At 52.2% G+C, this 13111-nt stretch overlaps 2 protein-coding genes across 2 annotated transcripts; one reads left to right on the forward strand and one right to left on the reverse strand.

Moving 5' to 3' along the window:
• Positions 1 to 338: 338 nt before the first annotated feature.
• LOC132320221 (olfactory receptor 14A16-like) lies at positions 339 to 1328 on the forward strand. Its single transcript, XM_059832493.1, has one exon. It carries the CDS (start codon positions 339 to 341, stop codon positions 1326 to 1328), a length of 990 nt encoding a protein of 329 aa, XP_059688476.1.
• A 9282-nt stretch (positions 1329 to 10610) lies between these two features.
• Positions 10611 to 11603, reverse strand: LOC132320222 (olfactory receptor 14A16-like). The gene has a single exon (XM_059832494.1). The coding sequence runs from the start codon at positions 11601 to 11603 to the stop codon at positions 10611 to 10613; it is 993 nt and encodes a 330-aa protein (XP_059688477.1).
• Between the last annotated feature and the right edge of the window lie 1508 nt (positions 11604 to 13111).

Raw genomic sequence — 13111 nt, forward strand, 5'->3', positions numbered from 1 at the left:
TGCTGACAAGCCCTTCTGCGTTATGAGTGATTTTATCTGACAGACTGTGAATATCAAACCTCGCCCCCCTGCCATGGTCCCATATCCCCACTGCAGTGGGGCTGGGCTGACTCCTCAAGAGACCATGGGCAGAGGCCCTGCTCCAGCACACATAGCCGCAGAAAACGAAGCTGAAGTCAGGAGGCAGAATGAAGGTTTCTCCCAAAGAAGGGAAAAGGGTGGGTGTATGGCAGGGGGAGGGTCTATGAGAAATGTCTTTCGTTTTGCTCAGAGGTGTCTCTGGTAACTTGTCACTGCCTTTTCCTCCTTGGATAGGCCCCCGTGTCCAGAGGAAGCAAATGTGCAACAGCAGTTTAATGACTGAGTTCCTCCTCCTGGCATTCGCAGACACACGGGAGCTGCAGCTCTTGCACTTCTGGCTCTTCCTGGGCATCTACCTGGCTGCCCTCCTGGGCAATGGCCTCATCATCACTGCCATAGCTTGCAACCACCACCTCCACACCCCCATGTACTTCTTCCTCCTCAACCTCTCTTTTCTTGACCTGGGCTGCATCTCCACCACTCTTCCTAAAGCCATGGCCAATTCCCTCTGGGACAGGAGGACCATTTCCTTCTCAGGATGTGCTGCCCAGGTCTTTCTGTTTGTCTTCTTGATGTCAGCAGAATGGTATCTCCTCACCTTCATGGCCTATGACCGCTACATGGCCATCTGCAAACCCCTGCACTACGGGACCCTCCTGGGCAGCAGAGCTTGTGTCCACATGGCAGCAGCTGCCTGGGGCAGTGGGTTTCTCTATGCTGTGCTGCACACGGCCAACACATTTTCACTACCGCTCTGCCAAGGCAATGCTGTGGACCAGTTCTTTTGTGAAATCCCTGAGATCCTCAAGCTTTCCTGCTCAGACACCTACCTCAGGGAAATTGGGTTTCTTGTGGTTAGTGCTTTTCCATTTTTGGGGTGTTTTGTTTTCATCATGCTCTCCTATGGGCAGATTTTCAGGGTCGTGCTAAGGATCCCCTCTGAGCAGGGACAGCACAAAGCCTTTTCCACCTGCCTCCCTCATGTGGTCGTCATCTCCATGTTTCTTAGCACTGGCATGTTTGCCTACCTGAAGCCCCCCTCCATCTCCTCCCCACTTCTAAATCTGGTGGTGTCATTTCTGTACTCAGTGGTGCCTCCAGCAGTGAACCCTCTCATCTACAGCATGAGGAACCAGGAGCTCAAGGATGCCCTGAGGAAACTGATTCCATGGACTCCTGCTATTCAGCAGCGAGAAACATCCCAACTTTCCACAAGTGACTCCCAGGGTATTCTACAGCAGTCCTGACCTTTCTCTGTTCTCTTTATTATTATTAACATTGTTACTTTTTTGTTATAATATTCCTACAGTACTATTTGGATTCTTCTTACTTCTACAGAGGGATGAACCCTTTCTCTCTTACCTGGAGCCTCTATAGATGTGTCTTATGCTTGTTGAGAGCAGAACCTGTCACAACATTTCTGTAATAAAATGGGATCTCTTCTGTGCTGTGTGTTAACACTGGATTTGTTTTCCAATGCGGGTCTCAGGAGTAGGCAGGAAAAAGGGCTGTTGCTCAGGGTTCTGCATGACTGCAGGAGCAAAAGCCTCTCAGTCCCCTTGTGACCTTCTGGAGATCACGGATTGGATTTAGGATTCACCTGTCAGTGCCCTGTGCCAGTGGAGGCCATGGCTGGTCACGGAGTGACATACCCAAGGCTGTTACATCTCGGACATGGCAGACACCATTGTTCCCAAGGGGAAACTGGAGCTGCCTGGAGATCCCCCAGGCTCTCCGGGGACAGTGGGTGCCCAAGGTGGGCAGTGAATGGAGCCCCACAAAGGGAGAGAGCAGCCAAGGTGGAGTCACCAAAGGTGAAGTGCTGAATTGGTGTGTCCACAGGGAAACAAGGACTGTGCAATGCCAGAAGAGACAGCGTGGACCCGGCAGCATGGGGAAGGGAGGCTGGAGAGTGATTAATGTCACCCTCACTCAGTGGAGTCCCACTCATCTCTGGTGCTGATGCAGAGGAAGGCTGTGGGTCACTCCAAATTGCTCTGTCAGGGCTTGCAGACACTTGTACATGTCTTGGACGGCCCCGGCACCTCAAATGCCACCAGGACTTTTGTGTTGTGCTGGTTTTGGCTGGGATGGGGTTAACTTTCTTCATAGCAGCTAGTATGGGGCTGTGTTTTGGATTGTATGGGGCTGTGTTTTGGATTTGGGCTGGAAACAATGTTGATAAAGCAGGAATGTTTTAGTTACTGCTGAGCAGGGCTCACACAGCACCAAGGCCTTTTCTGCTCCTCACCCCACCCCACCAGTGAGTGGGCTGGGGGTGCACGGGAAGTTGGGAGGGGACACAGCCGGGACAGCTGACCCCAACTGACCAAAGGGATATTCCATACTATATGACATCATGCTCAGTATATAAAGCTGGGGGAGGAAGAAGGAAGGTGGGGACATTCGGAGTAATGGCGTTTGTCTTCCCGAGCAACCACTACGCGTGATAGAGCCCTGCTTCCCTGCAGATAGCTGAACACCTGCCTGCCGGCGGGAAGTGGTGAATGAATTCCTTCTTTTGCTTTGCTTCTCCGCGCGGTGTTTTTTGCTCTACCTATTAAATTGTTTTTATCTCAGCCCACGAGTTTTCTCACTTTTACTCTTCTGGTTCTCTCCCCCACCCCACCTGGGGGGAGTGAGTGAGCGGCTGTGTGGTGTGCTTAGTTGCCAGCTGGGCTTAAACCACGACAGTCCTTTTTGGCGCCCGACGTGGGGCAGTATAGAGACAGGGTGAAGGAAAAGTCCAGGAGAGGGGATAGCGGTGGGTTGTTCCTTGTGAGGCCCTGTCAGTTGTAGCAAAGTGAGAGTCCATCAGGTACATCAGCATCACGCGGCCATCGAGTGAACCAGAGCATGGGGGAGGGCAGTGGAGATGCCGGTCATGGTGACATGACTGGGAGCTCAGGTTTGTCAGGGGGCAGCAAGGGACAACTGCTCTGGAAGGCACAGGAAGTTGGGAACCCAGGGGTATCCCCAGGTGAGCAGGGAGGGGGCTCACCAGCCTGAGCTCCCAACAAGGGAGCAGGACAGGCAAGGGGCCTCACAGCTGGAGGCAGTTCAGAGTCCAGATCATCTGGCAAGGTTCTGATGAGGGAGCAGGTCCAAGGTGAAGCCAGGAAGTTGATCCACAGGTTGGGGTCAGGATGAGGCCCAGTAAGGGTTTCTGGGGTCAAGCACAGCCCAGAGCTGCCTCCTCCCCAGCAGAACCTCAAGCAGAGGAGTATATCTCCTGCACCTCTCCCACCTTGTGCCCCTTCCCTTCTGCCTGACAAAGGGGCTGAAAGCGACTGTGCTGTGGCTGTGGAAGGTGGTGTGCAGAGCTGGGTAAGGTGAAGGCCCTCCTGAGTGCCCGTCTGTCTCTCCCTTGGCAGGAGGATGACACTGTTGCTCCTTGTTTTCCCCACCTGTGTCTGCTGCTCTTGTTCTAGCTCCCGGGCTCTCTGGGATGGGGCATTCAGTTGCCTTTCAGACACTTAACCCTGTGGGTCCTGCCATGGAAGTGTCTGCATGGAGGTGCCCAAGCCCTCTTCTAACCTGTGGGGCTCCAGGCAATGCAGTCCATGAGGTCTACGTCTATAGCCTACACCATATGCTATGAGGCCTACGTCTCCTTTAAACCACACAATCACAGAATCACAGAATCACTAAGGTTGGAAAAGACCTGTAAGATCCTCAAGTCCAACCGTCAACCAAAAAAAAACCCACCACCATGCCCATTAAGCCACGTCCCACAATGCCACGTCCACATACACAATGCTACTGTCTTCTTGTGGGAGTTCTTCCAGGCTGTCAGTTATCCTCCAGAAAACAACAGCTCTCCCTTTGCAATAGCTGTGATATCTGTGATATCTGTGATATCTTGGTTTTGTCCTTTGAGTCAGGGGATTTATGCATCACTCCTTCTTGGTCACTTTCTCCATGGCTGGGCTAAGAAAGGCAGAGGAGTTGGGAGATGTGCACTTGGAAACCGCACTCCTCCTTTTTTAGCACACTACAGTTTCTCTTTTGGGAGGAACTCACGAGTATGACTGCCTTTTAGCTGAGAGCACATGGCAGCAGAAGTCTTATGAGCAGATCAACTCTCCTGACTGCATTAAGCCACACCTCCAAGGCTCACAACTTTCACTGATAGCAATGGAAATGCTTTCTACCCCTGCAGAGAACACCTTCCCAGGGGGATAGGGGCATCTAAGAGGTAATTCAAGGTAAAACTAAGCCCCTCTGCCCCACCTCATGCTGTAGAGACCAGCGTGGGAGGAACTTCCTCTGGGGATGAACATGGACATCAAAGCTGGTCACCTCCATTCCCCATAGAGTGACTGCAGAAAGAGGACAGGCACTACACTGACGTGAGGACAGATTTTGTCTCATTGGAACAATGACCCCTAGAATGGGGTGGGTCACCCCTGACTTCACATCCCGAGTTATCTCCCAAGGCTTGAGTGGGAGCTGGTGGAGATCAGCACAGTGGTTACAGACACAGTTTTAGGCCCAGGCAATGCAGTCCATGAGGTCTACGTCTATAGCCTACACCATATGCTATGAGGCCTACGTCTCCTTTAAACCACACAATCACAGAATCACAGAATCACTAAGGTTGGAAAAGACCTGTAAGATCCTCAAGTCCAACCGTCAACCAACCTCCAACTGCTGGAAAGAGGGAGTCTGCTGAAGACCATCAGATAGCACTGGGCCAAAGAGAAGCTCTTGCCAGTCCTGGGCAGGCAGTGTTTTCACTGCAATAACAAAGTCTACAGGAAGTCCAGTGGACTAACTGATACCCAGAGACAGACTTCTCTTGCTAAATGCTGTCAGAAGAGTGCTTTGTACAAGGCAGTCTTTGTTGGGCTCTGGATTGTGCCATAAGTCACAAGGAACCAGATCCCTGAGAGTGAACACACAGGATATTTGAATGCAAGTGCATGGCAAACATGGCTGATTTCTGATTGTGTTGCACATTCTTTATCACCAAACGCTGACTAGGTTGTTACGATTCTTACAGTACCTGGGAGACTACTGGCAAGCAAGCCACTGAAAACCTCTCAGGAAGCATCATTAGTTCTCTCTGCTAAAGAACAGCCCTGCATGCTGTCTTCTGCTCAGCCTGGAGAAGGGAAGGCTGTCCCAGGGGAGATACCGTCCCTGTCTACAGCTGTCTTTTGGGATGATGTAGAGGAGAAAGAGTCAGACTCTTCTCAGGTGTGCGCAGTGAAGGATGAGAAGCCATGGGGAAAAGCTGGGACATGGGAAATTCTGACTAGACTTAAGAGGAAAGAATCTGCACTGTGAAGTCTATCAGGCACTGGGAAGAGGCCCTCAGAAAGGCTGTGCGATCTCCACAATGCAGGTAGTCAAGCCTCAACTAGATGTAGTGCCACAGGGGTTTTTGGATAGTAATGGGTGACTACCTCATGCAGGGGACAGAGGCACCCATCTGTCAGCCCTACCAACCATCCAGAGAGGTTTGCTGCTTGCTGCGGATCAGGGTCCAGGATGTTGTGATGGAAAGTTCAAAGCTCGTCTTGCGTTCTGACTACTACCCCCTGCTCTTATTCCAGGTGGGCACAAATGACACTGCCAGGGCAAACCTGGACAGGATCAGAAGTGGCTACAGAGCTCTGGGGGTGGTAGTGAAGGGCCTGGGGGCCCAGATGGTGTTCTTCTCAATCCTGTTGGTGAGGGGAAGGGGTGTGAGCAGAAAAGCTCTAGTAGGACAAGTTAATAATTAACTGCGGAACTGCTCTGGAGGACATGGTTTTGGCTTCTACGACCATGGGACCTTGTCTGCAGACCAGCGCCTGCTTGGGAGAGATGGGATCCACCTCACAAAGCAGGGCAAAGCTATTCTTGCCAACAGCCTGGCTGACCTCATAAGGAGGACTTGAAACTGAAGCGGGGAGGGAAGGAGTAAAGAGCAGTCCTCTAAGGGAGTGACAGACAGGATCAATGAGCAAAGGGCGTGGAGTGATGTAATGGGAAGGGATCACAAAATCAACAAAATGGCCTCAAGTAGGGTCACCTCCAGCACTTTCAGGTAAGCAAGAAAATGCCTACAAAGCACCATGAGGGAGAAATCTCTCACACCCTCTACAAGAACTCCACACGCTGGGTTACCTCTCTAAAGCATCTGTACTTTAACACATGTAGTACAGGGCACAAACATGAGGGTTTAGAGATCTGTGTGCAGCTGCAGGGCAACAACCTTGTTGCGATCATGGAGACATGGTGGGATGGCTCCCACATCTGGAGTGTTGCAATGCAGAGAGAGAGGCTCTTGAGGAAGGAGAAGATGGGAAGACGAGGACGGAGAGTTGCCGTTTACATGAGAGAACAGCTGGAGTACATGGAGCTCTGTCTGGGGATGGATAGAGAGCCAAGGGAGAGCTTAAGGGTGAGGATTAAAGAGAGGACAGGGTGGCATTATAGTGGAGGTCTGCTGTAAGCCACACGACCAGGAAGAAAAAGTATGTGAGGTCCTCAAAGGACAGGTAGGAGCAGCCTCACATTCGCATGGTCCTCATGGGAGACGTCAATTACCGCGATATCTGCTCGAAGGACAACACAGCAGGGCATAAGCAGTCCTGGAGGTATTGATGATAAATGCCTCACCCAAGTGACAGAGGAGCCAATGAGGAGAGGTGCTTTGCTGGACCTCCTCCTCACCAACAAGGAGGGGTTTGTTGGGGATCTGAAGGTCAAAGGCGGCCTTGTGACCATGCGATGGGGCTGTAGTGACCACGAGATGGTGGAGTTCAGGATCCTGAGGGGAGGGAGGAAGGTAAAAAGCAATCTCAGAACCCACGATTTAAGGAGAGTAGAGTTTGGCCTCTTCAAGTATTCACTTGGAAGAGCCCTATGAGATGTGGCCCTGGAGGGAAGGGGGGGCCCAGGAAAGCTGGCTAATATTCAAGGATCACCTCCTCCAAGCTCAAGAGGGGTGCATGCCATGAAACGTGATGTCAGGCAAAAATGCCAGGAGGCTGCGTGGATGAACAAGGAGCTCTTGGCCAAACTCAAACACAAGAAAGAAGCATACAAAGGGAGAGAACAAGGACAGGTAATGTGGGAGGAACACAGAGATGTTGTCTGAGCATGCAGGGACAGAGGTAGGAAAGCTAAAGTCCAAATGGAATGGGATTTGGTGAGAGATGTCAAAGAAAACAAGACGACCTTCTTTAAATAGATGGGTAACAAAAGGGAAACTGGGGAAAATGTGGACCAATTGTTCAAGGAGACTGGGGACATGGTGACACTGGACATGGGAAGGGCTGAGGCACTGAATGCCTTCATTGCCTCGCTATAGCATCATAGAATCATTTAGGTTGGAGAAGGCCTTTAAGATCATCAAGTCCAACCGTTAACCTAAAACCGCTAAGTCCACCACTAACCCATGTCCCTAACAAGTCCCAGTAGTTGCCAGCAAGACAAGCCTTCAGGAATCCCAGCTGCCAGAGAGCAGGGGGCAAGTCTGGAGCATGGAGATGTGCCTTGGTAGAAGAGGATCGGATAAGGGAATACTAAGGCAAACTGGACATACTGAAGTCCCTGGGCCTTTGCTACTCCTGATGACTTCCTTGTCATGTTTTCTATTGGTCCAAGGCTATCCACTGTGGGAAGTGGACTTCAGAGGAGGTAAAATGGACTTAATATATACAGCCGATGAGTGTATCACATCCCCCTGTGTCTGCGTGCAGTCATTCTCCAAGTAAAGCAGGTGGGAGTTGGTGCCCACAGGCTGAAACATGCAGCTACAGACTTCAGTGCAGAAAGCTCTGATTTGAACGAGGCTGCTGTAAGTGCCAGGTGGTTGATGAGAGAAAAGGTGGGGCTGGGGGTAGGGCTGAAGAATGGCCACAGATTGTCAACATAAAGGGTCCTGATTTTTGTATACATTCAATATGGATTGAGGATTTCTGATCTCACAGAATCAATATGGATTGAGGATTTCTGATCTCACAGAATGTGTAAGCAGAAAAATGAAGAAAAGGGGAAAAATTGAATCCTTTCTTACTGTTTGGTATTGACATCTTTTGACTTTGACTGCACTCCTGAAACCTCTCGTATTAACCATATAAGAATTGAAGACCTGAAGGAAAATGATGCACAGAGCCTTGGCTCCTTAGGGAGTTTTGCATGTTAATGAGCCCTCTGGTGCCAAGTTCCTGAACTGTGGATCCTGAGAGATTGGACAAGCCTTTGAAGAAGTAGAAGTCAGCAGCAAACGTCCAAGTTAATGAGACTGTTAGTGGGCTCCACTGAAGACCGTCACTGAAGAGACCATCAAGGGAATGACTATGTGGCCCACCTCCATGTGGAGGTGGCTGTGAAAGCCCTAAATATGTTTCAGCAATCACGATGGCCAAGCCCTGACCCTCGTCCCCTGAGGAGGGGGATCCCTTCCCCCATGTGGCGCTAATGGCTCTTCCTGGGAGCAGTGGGATATGGGGGTGTGTGATGCTAATTGCAGGACAGCAGTAGGGCATTTCCTAGGCTCTGTGGAGTGAGGGTGAGGAGGCAATGAGGCTCTGGGCTGTATGGAACCAGTGTCTTCTCATGGCTGTCAGTGGAACAGACAGTTGCCATAACAGGGACGACAAAGACTTCAGTTCTGTTGTCCACAGTCCAGCCTCTCGGCCATCCCCACCACAGATGGTCCTACACTGTCCTATGCCTCTGCCTGTTTCCCTGCAGATTTTAGCCAACCCGCTGCTTCCCACCTTGCTCTGACCCCATGATATCCCAAGTTTTACTGATGGCGTTCTGTCCTCACTGGCTGTTGCTTCAAACACAAAGCTGAAGATTTGCCAGTGCCTCTGAGTTCCCCACAACCTATCCGGTTTCTTTCAAAGCCCTCATGATGCTCCTCTAGCTCTCAAGATGTCCCAGCCCCACACTTGCTTGAATCCTTTATGTATATCCTCATCCCAGCACTGAGATGCACATCGATCTTCTCCTGCATCCTTTAAAGTCAACGCTCAACCTATTTCACTTCAGCATGACAGCACACACACCCACACCTCCCCTGCTATTTCAGGTCCTCTTCCTGCCCTTAGCACACTCACTGCTGGGCACACCCCGCTCTCTCCCTGCACTCCCATGGGTCTCACAAACCCTTCCCGCTTCCCCTGCAGTTATGGGACCTCCCTCTGGGAGGGTCATGCATTTTCCAGCATCATGGATGGTTCTTGTGGTCCATCCAAGTGTGGGCAGTGAAGGAGGGGAAGAGAGCAAGGCCAGCTCATGAGGCAAACTGAACACAGCCACCCCCAGCAGCGGGCATTCCCTCTCTGCCAGGGTGAGGCATGCACACAACATGGAGACATCTTCCTTATCTTTGCTGTGCACAAGAGGGGACTTTCTTCATGACACCTTCCCAGGAAAAACCTCCTCCTCCTCCTCCACCCGCACAGATACACTGCTTTCCGTTTCTGGGCTCAGGCATGGCTGGAAGGATTTGCTAAAGCCATCGGTCATCACCTTGTTTCTCAGGGACATCTCCCGACCCTCTCTCCCAGGCCTACACATGGCCAATCACTGCTGCTCAGGGCCAATCACTCTTCAGCAGCAGCTGGTCAGAGCTGGCCATTTCCCCCCATGCAGGCACTGAGCCCAGCAGGAGAATGGAGATGGCCTCACAGCCAGACTTACCCATAAACTGGGTGAACGGCCAGCCCTGGAAATGGCTGGTGACAGAGTCAAGAGTGTGAAAAAGGCCCTGGGCCACCTTCCCGGTCTGTCCATGCCACCAAGGGCACAGACTGGCCTCCTCTCTCCTGCACCTGCGCGTCTCAGCTCCCATCCAGGAGCCCTGTCTGTGAACCACTAGCTGCCCAATGTGAGCCCTCACCCTGCGCAGTCATGCAGTACAAGCTGTACACTGATGTTTTTCTCTCGCAGGAACTTTCCAGCTCAGCCCAGCTCCCTCCAAGACCTCCTACCTCCCCTGCCCTCTCTCCAGCCCAGCTCACTCTGGTCTGGCCCCACAGCACTACTTGCCACAGGGTGCTGCAGAGCTCTGGGCACTCATCCCAGAGCCCCAGCCCCTCTGAAGGGCACAGCAGCCCCTGGGGGGCAGAGAGGAGTCAGCCTCAGAGATGGGGGGCCACAAGGACTAGGAGGTCAGTGTCACCCTGTGTCCACTGTTCTTCTCTCCAGCATATCCTGAGAGGTCTGCAGCCCCTCTGGGCCATCCCGTCTCCCCAGGCTGGCACAAGAGTCCTAGTCCTTCTGGTCCTCAAGAGCTCCTGATTCCCCCAGCACAAAGCAGCCTGCCCCAAGCTGGTGCAGCCAGAAAGACGTTTCTATTTCCCATTCATTTCTGCTACGCTGAAGGTGCATCATAATCCAAGAAGTTGCTGCAGGTTCTTTTATTTTCTTAAAGAAAATGTTTTCCCATTTAAACAAAGTCTCCGGGTCACACAAGATGGGTGGATCACTAAGGGGAGGCATAATTTTATGTATTTGAAGACAATAACATAAAAAGTGGAAAAAGGAAAAAAAAATACAGGGAAGGCAGACTTGGCCTGTCACGACATCATAGACTGGGAGGCAGCTGCAGAGGAAGGTGGGCAGCCTATGGCTGCTGAAAGACGTCCAGTTACCAGTTTGCTCAGGGCATCCTTGAGCTCCTGGTTCCTCATGCTGTAGATGAGGGGGTTCAGTGCTGGAGGCACCACTGAGTACAGAAAAGACACCATCAGATTGAGAAGTGGGGAGGAGATGGAGGGCGGCTTCAGGTAGGCAACCATTGCAGTACTAAGAAACAGGAAGACCACGACCAGGTGAGGGAGGCAGGTGGAAAAGGCTTTGTACCGTCCCTGCTCGGAGGGGATCCTCAACACGGCCCTGAAGATCTGCACATAGGACAGCACAATGAAAACAAAACACCCCAAAAACAGAAAAGCACTAACCACAATAAGCCCAACTTCCCTGAGGTAGGTGTCTGAGCAGGAAAGCTTGAGGATCTGGGGGACTTCACAGAAGAACTGGTCCAGGGCATTGCCTTGGCAGAGTGGTAGTGAAAATGTATTGGCTGTGTGCAGCAGAGCATTGAGAAACCCACTGCCCCAGGCAGCTGCTGCCATGTGGACACAAGCTCTGCTGCCCAGGAGGGTCCCGTAGTGCAGGGGTTTGCAGATGGCCACGTAGCGGTCATAGGCCATGACAGTGAGAAGAAAATACTCTGCTGACATCAGAAAGAAAAAGATAAACAATTGAGCAGCACATCCCCCATAGGAGATGGCCCTGGTGTCCCACAGGGAATTGGCCATGGATTTGGGGAGAGTGGTAGAGATGCAGCCCAGGTCAAGGAGGGAGAGGTTGAGGAGGAAGAAGTACATGGGGGTGTGGAGGTGGTGGTCGCAGGCTACGGTGGTGATGATGAGGCCATTGCCCAGGAGGGCAGCCAGGTAGATGCCCAGGAAGAGCCAGAAGTGCAAGAGCTGCAGCTCCCGTGTGTCTGCGAATGCCAGGAGGAGGAACTCGGTAATGAAGCTTCCATTGGACATTTGGTCCCTCATGGCATGGGAGCCTGTTCATGGAGGAAAAGACATCAATGAGTTAGGAATGATTTCTCTGAGCAAAATCTATTCCATTTCTTGTAGAAGTCCCCATATCACCTGTCCCTAATCAAGAAGACGTTTGGCAGGTCGCTTTTGTGAGCTATGGTTGGTGCTGGCTGAGGGTGACCCTGGCAGCAGTGCACTCTGCGGTGGGCTCTGGGGGAGCCAGCGCTGCCCTACAGCAATAGGGAAATAGGAAATAGGTTAAATCTGCTCGTGATATCAAAGAGCTTTTCCCCACTGTCTCTCCCAAGTCACCCAACCCTGGAGCAGAGCTGGGAGGATTTTGTTTTGTTTATTCTGCTCTAGTGGTCCCACCACCACTGAGGAGTGTTTTTAAGGCAGAAATCCTTGGCATTAGTACTGCCCTTCAAGTGAAACCTTGTGGGTCCTGAGAAGCAAAGGGGCCGTCCCTTAGTGCAGAGTGAGGACAGCCAGTCTGCCCATCAGCCCTGGTCTCAGCTGCCTTGTGCTGGCACCTCTTTGAGCTGGAGGACGATAGCACTCAAGTGTTCCCCCCAAAAGAAACTGGACGCTGCTGAGAGCAAAAGAAATCCAGTTGCCAAGTGCAGACCTCCAAACCCCTCACCCTGCCTCAGCGTACCCAAGGAGGATCTCAGCTCTCCCCTCCCAGCCAGGGGCACAGAGGGCTCACTGCCGCTGCCTGTGTGGAGCCACCCAGCAGCATTTCTGTGGCCTTAGCGCTGAGTTGTCTTCTCCATGGGGCTCCTGCATAACACAGAGATGCCATGGGTGAGCTGTGCCCTTCTGGAGAGCACCCTGCAGCCCAGCAGGACCCCCCAAGGAAAAGAGTCAAATGTCCTAAAGATGGGGCATCCATAAGGAGCATTGGCTCTCTCCCAGCCCTGCAAAATGCATTTCCACAGGCTGTGATAGACCTACATGGCAGAGGAGACCCGATGTGGGGGTGGTGTGTGCTCCAGGGGAGGTTTCTGCACTGCAGGGGATGGCAGGGAGGTACACAGTTCCCCCTCCCACAGTCTTTCTGAGCGTAGCTCCCTCTCCCTCCCTGCCCATGTCTCTGCTGCCTGGAGCTCTCCCTGCCAGGAGCTATTTCCCTGTCCCCATGTGTCTGCTCCCTGCCAGTGCTCAAGACCCCAACGCACCCGCTGTGTGCTCAGCTCTGCCCTGCAGACACCTCCTGGCAGCAGGGCACTGCCCAGCGGCATCTCTGTCTGTGCAGAAGCTAAGGAGCAGCTCAAACAAGTCCCACAGACACCACCGAGGTGATGCTGCCCTGCTGTCTGTAGGCTGAGCAGTGCCTTAGGGGACTAGATGAGGTTCCTTGCAGACCTACCCATCTCTCAGGGCAATGCTCCTGGAGTCTCGGTGTCTTGTCCAAAGTCAACACCTCCATTACTCTTTCCCTGCCCTCTCTCCTCTCCCTCAGTGCAGGACATGAACTGAGGGTCGGGAAAGCAACTCTGTCTCAAAGAGCAACTTCA

Source organism: Gavia stellata, chromosome 34 (genome assembly GCF_030936135.1).
Source record: "Gavia stellata isolate bGavSte3 chromosome 34, bGavSte3.hap2, whole genome shotgun sequence".
In the NCBI taxonomy this organism is placed as follows: domain Eukaryota; kingdom Metazoa; phylum Chordata; class Aves; order Gaviiformes; family Gaviidae; genus Gavia; species Gavia stellata.

Bases quoted from the DNA above. Each gene is read 5' to 3' on its own strand.
- LOC132320221 (XM_059832493.1), top strand. From the start codon at position 339: ATGTGCAACAGCAGTTTAATGACTGAGTTCCTCCTCCTGGCATTCGCA.
- LOC132320222 (XM_059832494.1), bottom strand. From the start codon at position 11,603: ATGAGGGACCAAATGTCCAATGGAAGCTTCATTACCGAGTTCCTCCTC.